This window comes from Panicum virgatum, chromosome 7N, assembly GCF_016808335.1.
Source record: "Panicum virgatum strain AP13 chromosome 7N, P.virgatum_v5, whole genome shotgun sequence".
Classification (NCBI taxonomy): Eukaryota; Viridiplantae; Streptophyta; class Magnoliopsida; order Poales; family Poaceae; genus Panicum; species Panicum virgatum.
In genome coordinates, this window is record NC_053151.1 from 40,371,166 (window position 1) to 40,376,968 (window position 5,803).

The window sequence follows — 5,803 nt, forward strand, 5'->3', positions numbered from 1 at the left end:
GTCTCGCCATCAAACTTGAAAACCGGACAACTTTGACCATCAAACTATAAAAACCAGATAAATTTGACTCTTAACCTAGTTTCAAAGGTGGTTTTGGATATATTTATATTCTCTAAAAATAATAAAATATGGTTTAACCTCAAAAGATTTATAGATAATTTATTTTCAGTCAAAAGATATGAAATTAGTATAAAAAAATTCTCTTGCACGAATCCTTTTGGTCAATCCTGATCTATTATAGCATCAAACGATAACTTAAATAAATAATGTCACAATTACAAGCAATAAAACACTAGCAAAAGGAATAAATAATATTTAGACAGCAATAAATAGATCATGGTCTGGGAGACATATTTTTTGAGAAATTTCGATATGCATTTCATATTTTTCTGATTTAAACCGTAATAGCTATGAATTTTTAGAGATTAAATTAGATTCTATTAGTTTTAGAAAATACATATATATGCAAAACCACCTTTGAAACTGGGTCGATGGTCCATTTTGTCCTGGTTTTCATAGTTTAATGGTTATAAAAATTCCCGGTTTCAAGTTCAATGGCTAAAACCGAACTGTGACGATAGTTCGATGGTTAGAAATAGACTTTTTCTATATTGGCCTATACTGAATTGTCATGTTCTGTATGGAAACTATGGATTTATGCATCAATTCCATGTAAGAAATCGACATCCTGGATAGAACAGCACACCAACCAACCATGTAAAAGACTTCCAAATCTTGCGTGACATATGTACCTTCCGTACTTTGAATGTGATGCTTTCTATAGCATGCTTTCTTCTGTGATGCTTTATATCGGAGATTGATAAGTATTGGGGCCCCAGTATTTATATACACTCTATATAGAATCACAAACTATGGAGGCAACTGGATTCATGATTTTGTTTAGATAACCCACTTCCCGACTTTCCTACCGAACAAAAAGTTAAGGATAAGGCAGCGATGGACGACCCATTCCATTTTTTATAACGTACAGTACAAATGTGCTTGGTTTTTTGAAAAGTAAAATAAAATGTGCTTGGTTTGGATTCAGAATTTGTTGGCAAAGTCAAAAGTGTTAGGTTCAGAATTTTGAGTCGGTTCAAGGATTTTGAACCTGCAATAAAACTCGAGACTTCCCTGGACTGCTGTTGCCCCTGCAGGTTTCCTGGGAATAATAATACTCGAAGGACCAAGCTGGTTGCATACTGTGAGACAGTGAGATGGTCAAAGGCTCAAAGCATCGTGGTGTATCCCTCCTTTTACAGTATTCAAGCAGAATGAAACAGTTTTTTTTAAGAAAACAATGAAACAGTTTTTGTGGTGTGATTTGCAGGCAAATAGCGAACTCACTGCTCACTGTGTATATATAGTTATAGTTACATTAGTAAACAACTAAACATGGCAAAGTTCTGGTAACTCTATTAATTCTTTGTACTGAATGTGCTTCACTTTGGAATCGACAAACACGAATCTGAATATATATATTTTGCTGGATCTATCGCTATATATATGAAGTACTCGCTTGCAAAAAAAATGTTCTACAATATATATTCTGTGTGTTTGTGCTGTACGAATGAATAAATCTGGTTCGCTGTATCAGACAGATCTGTGGCAGCTCTATTGATGAGAGTCTGTTCAGACGTCAGGCGTGAGCCAGTGGTATCCGTTGACGAAGCTCTTGCCGAGGAAGGGGCGGGCGGCGAAGTAGTCGAGCTCCCGCGCCCACGGCACGCCGTGCACGGCGTCGACGCCGGGGCCCCAGTTCCTGTACATCCCGAAGAACGCCGTCCTGCGCGCCGCCGTCAAGAGGCAACAACCGCCGTACAGGTTAGCCGGCCGGGGAACTGATGAGAGGCAGCATGTGCAACTGATGGGAGCTAGCTGAACTTCGGTTTTGGCTTACATGCTCTTGTTGCTGGTGTGGTCCCAGTCGTCCCAGCCGCCGGGCGCGATGACGCTGTCGAAGTAGGTGTAGGCGTAGACGATGCGCGAGTACTGGCCCATGGCGCGGCCGACGTAGAGCCTGCCGGTGCCGGTGACCCGGCAGTTGACGAAGGCGAAGCCGGTGCGCTCGCAGGGGTCGCGCCGGCCGTGCGCCGCCACCGAGCCGTACCGCTCCGCCGTGGAGCGCAGCTCGCAGTCCTCGTAGAGGGAGCGCGCGTTGCCGAAGACGAAGTCGATGGAGCCCTCGATGTAGCAGTCGCAGAAGTAGTGCCGGCCGGCGTCGTCGCACAGCGTGTCCTGCGCGCCGTAGAACCCGCACCCGAAGAAGAAGGCCTTGTCGCCGGAGATGCGGAACGCCACCGCCTGGCCCCCCTGCGTGCCGGGCATCGGTGCCGGAGCTGTGTTCTGCCATGGCAAACGAAGAACGCAACACGCACCCAGTTAGCGGCATGCATGTACTAGCTAGTTAACCGGAATCTACCAATGCAAAATGTGCTGCTCTCGCCCAGGCAGATTATTGCAGCAGCCGATCGAAGCTGTAACAAGGAAGCTATCCTCTCATGACCTGCAGCCTGCTCCAAGCAGAACTCCAACAAGCACAAGAACTAACATACGAATTCATTTTAAAAAAAAATACACGAATTCAAATTTTTCGAAAGGAACAAAAGAGGTGTAGCGAGGATTCACGGAGACGGCAGCGTTTACAAGGTCAGACAGACTCGTGACTGATCTGAAGCGTTGTCTGCTCCTGCACCCGTGCTGCATGCGCGGCTGCATGGATGCACCAAGCCACGCATCCTCCCTGTGCGTCTTGTGACCTCGCGTACGACGACGACGACGACGCTCTCATCATGGACCACTGGGCGAACGGGTGCTCACCTTGAAGCTGATGTTCTTAGCGGTGAAATAGTAAGAGAGGACGGTTACGGAGGCGGTGTTGTAGGTGCGGAGCGGCTGCCCGTCGGGGCCGCGGTCGCTGGCACGGTCGTGCCACTCCACCGTCACGTCACGCCCGGCGCCGTGGAACGTGATGTACGGCTTCGACGCCGGCACCAGCACCTTCTCCCTGCGCGTCCATGGTCGAGCTTGTTAATTATCAAGCCAGTCAGCATGAAGAATTGAGGGAGCTGTGTATGGTACCTGTAGGTGCCGGCGTTGATCTGCACGATGACGCGCACGGTGTTGTTCACCGGCACTGAGTCGACGGCCTGCTGGATGGAGGTGAAGTCGCCGGCGCCGCCGGCGTCCACGACCACCTTCCGCACGCCCACCGGGTGCTTGTACCCGTGCCCGGCGTGCCTCGGGTACTCGCACCTGGTTGCCGCCTGGCTCGCGGACGGCGGCAGGATGCTCGAGAGCGTGGCCAATAACAACACCAACGAGAGTACGCGAGCCATGTTGCTGCCTTCGCTCGCGAATCTGAGACCCATCGGCGAACTAGGCTGCTGCTCGTTCGTGTTGGGCCTGTTGGCAAATGGCAATGTCCGTGGGAGATCAATGACAAGAAGGTCTCTTCGGGCTGTGTGTGTGTGTGTGTGTGTGTGTGTTTCTGCGCTTAGCTTGTGCCTTGTCACTCTAGCAGTCTATCTTTCTTGCTCTCACCCTCTCGATCTATCTCTCTGTCTCTCTCTTCACATGCAGAACATACGGTGAGAGCGAAGCGAGGTGCTGCGGGCGAGAGGGCGCGGAATATATAGAGGTGACTAGGTGAGGGAGAGGCAGACGAGGAGCCAACGGAAACAATGGAGGCGAGGGACGGGAACGCTCCATCTGCTAGGTACCTTTTTTTTTTTTGAACAGAACTCGCAATTGTATTAAATCATGGATGATTCGCCGGAATCGTGAACCATCAAAGTTGTTACAAACTCTGGGAGGGGATCTACCCAAATGCAGGATTGATCCGGGTCCCAAGACATACCCAAGCGAGCTAAAGCATGAGCACAACCGTTACAAGAGCGTGGGACATAACTAACCTCGACACAGGCAAAAAGCGTGGAGATAAGAAATTTTGCTTCTCTAAATAAAACACCTCCGGGAGACTGGTCATAATCTGCTAGCTACCTTGCACAGCCAGTAGGTGTTTTTTGGAAGAACTTGTCTTGGTCGGATGCCAACGGTCATGCTTAGCTTCCTCCAAGTTTCACCTGCTAGCTAGAGGTTAATTAACTAGCTAATACTAGAATGCACTTGAGATATAACCATATAGGAGGGGTGAGATTTACTGTAGTTGTCTAACTACTAGTGTACGTCAGCATTTACTGGGCCGAAGATTGTCCAGCCGTTCACACAGACCCGTCGTATCGTACCTTAGCTTTTGTTGTATACTCGGGTCTAATTAATCATCTTTGTGTTTGTTACTACTCATTACATAGTCACCTTAATCTACTGGCACGAGCTTCCGATCGAGCCTTGCATTTTTACTGGTGTCCTGCACTGAACATGTGTTCATTCTTGCACCTCACGACGACATAGACTATCACTCTATCACTTCAGTGCCCCTTTAGGTGCTCCGATCCAGTGAACGGCTTGCAATTATCCGTGCTCACATAAACTTGACCTGGAACGAAGATTTGTGCATGCAGAGACAAATCAACTTGTCAATCGATGTAGATTGCACTACTTTTGCTCAAGCTAACTTCAATTTTGTATTGAACGTAAACGATCGTATGATTTCTTTATATCTACATTTTTATGTGGAATTTCCATGCACTGTTAGACGCAGTTTTTATTCGTGGGAGCATGCACTGGCTGTGTTCTAAGGAACGAGAGTACTCTATTCTGCCTGTGATGAGTGAATTGTCAACCATGCGGTGTGATCGTGTGCTTGGTCTTTGGATTGCAGGTACACGGGCGTCGAGTGTCGACGGGGAGCTGCCGTGGAGGTGCTGTGGCCGATGGACCGTGCGGTGGACGGCGGTGAAGGGCAGCCGGGACCGGAGCTCAGACCGGGCGGCAGCTGTGGCGTCCACTCCTGGATCGAGGGCGCAAGCGGCGACGGAAGGCGGGTTTCTTGGTTTGCGCCACAAAACCAAGGAGGCGGACGGCGGTTGAAGACGCCAAGTCGTGGAGGTGACGGGCGTCGGTCTCGGGACTGACGGAGGCGACGGGCGTCGACGGCGTCTAGGGCTTCGCTGCGGGCGAGGAGGTGACGGGCGTCGGGCGGCGTCTAGGGCCGTCAGAAGGCCGAGGCGGGAACGGCGTCTAGGGCCACGGCGTGGAGGCGGGAATCTTCCCGCGCGTGAGGTTTTGACAGTTTTCTCAAAACCGGCCACCTACCCGGGTTTCGCGGACCCCTCAAAACCGCGGACCTGATCTTCATCAAGATGGCGGCATCGCGGAGAAGACTTCGTTTCGAAGAAAGAACCTCGGCCGTCGGATGAGATCGTGTACAGGGGGTGCTGCAGGCCAACCGGTCCCTGGCACCGGTCTGACCGGTCTAACCAACCGGTCTGACCGGTCCCGCGGATATAAATACCCCTTCACTTGTGTTAGGTTAATTGCGGCTTTTGTAATCTGTTCATGGACTCCTCTGTTCTCCAGGCCGCCGCCCCTGTGTCTCCCTCCCTCTGTTCTTCTCTTTAGAGTAGATTTATTATGGATTTGTGAGACTTTGTATTGGATTTGATTGAGAAAGGAGACCGCATCCTCCTTGTGCCCTCTGGGCTTTTGAATCAATCCAATCCCGTCCTTCTTGTGCTCTTTTGTGATGGATTTTCATTTTGATTTTGATGCACATGATCGAGACGGTTCTTTGAGCTCTTTGTAGTGATTCCCATGTTTCTAGCCTCATGCTAAACCCTCTGGAATCACCCGTGCTTCAGAATTGAATTTCTTGAGTTTTTGAGAAAACCCCAATCCTCCT

At 49.4% G+C, this 5,803-nt stretch overlaps 1 protein-coding gene across 1 annotated transcript; it reads right to left on the bottom strand.

The window, feature by feature from the left end:
- Window positions 1-1,335: 1,335 nt before the first annotated feature.
- Window positions 1,336-3,713, bottom strand: LOC120683153 (probable pectinesterase 68). The gene is made up of 4 exons (XM_039965180.1): window positions 3,082-3,713; window positions 2,821-3,007; window positions 1,901-2,346; window positions 1,336-1,786 (listed from the first exon to the last, which is right to left on the bottom strand). Exons 1-4 carry the CDS (start codon window positions 3,369-3,371, stop codon window positions 1,633-1,635), a joined length of 1,077 nt encoding a protein of 358 aa, XP_039821114.1. The 5' UTR covers window positions 3,372-3,713; the 3' UTR covers window positions 1,336-1,632.
- Between the last annotated feature and the right edge of the window lie 2,090 nt (window positions 3,714-5,803).

What these genes read in the sequence shown, in the direction of transcription:
- LOC120683153 (XM_039965180.1), bottom strand. Translation starts at nt 3,371, where the DNA reads ATGGGTCTCAGATTCGCGAGCGAAGGCAGCAACATGGCTCGCGTACTC. An exon ending in ATCAACGCCGGCACCTACAG is followed by an intron (nt 3,008 to 3,081) that starts GTACCATACACA and finishes ATGGACGCGCAG; the next exon opens with GGAGAAGGTGCTGGTGCCGG. An exon ending in CTAAGAACATCAGCTTCAAG is followed by an intron (nt 2,347 to 2,820) that starts GTGAGCACCCGT and finishes TTGCCATGGCAG; the next exon opens with AACACAGCTCCGGCACCGAT.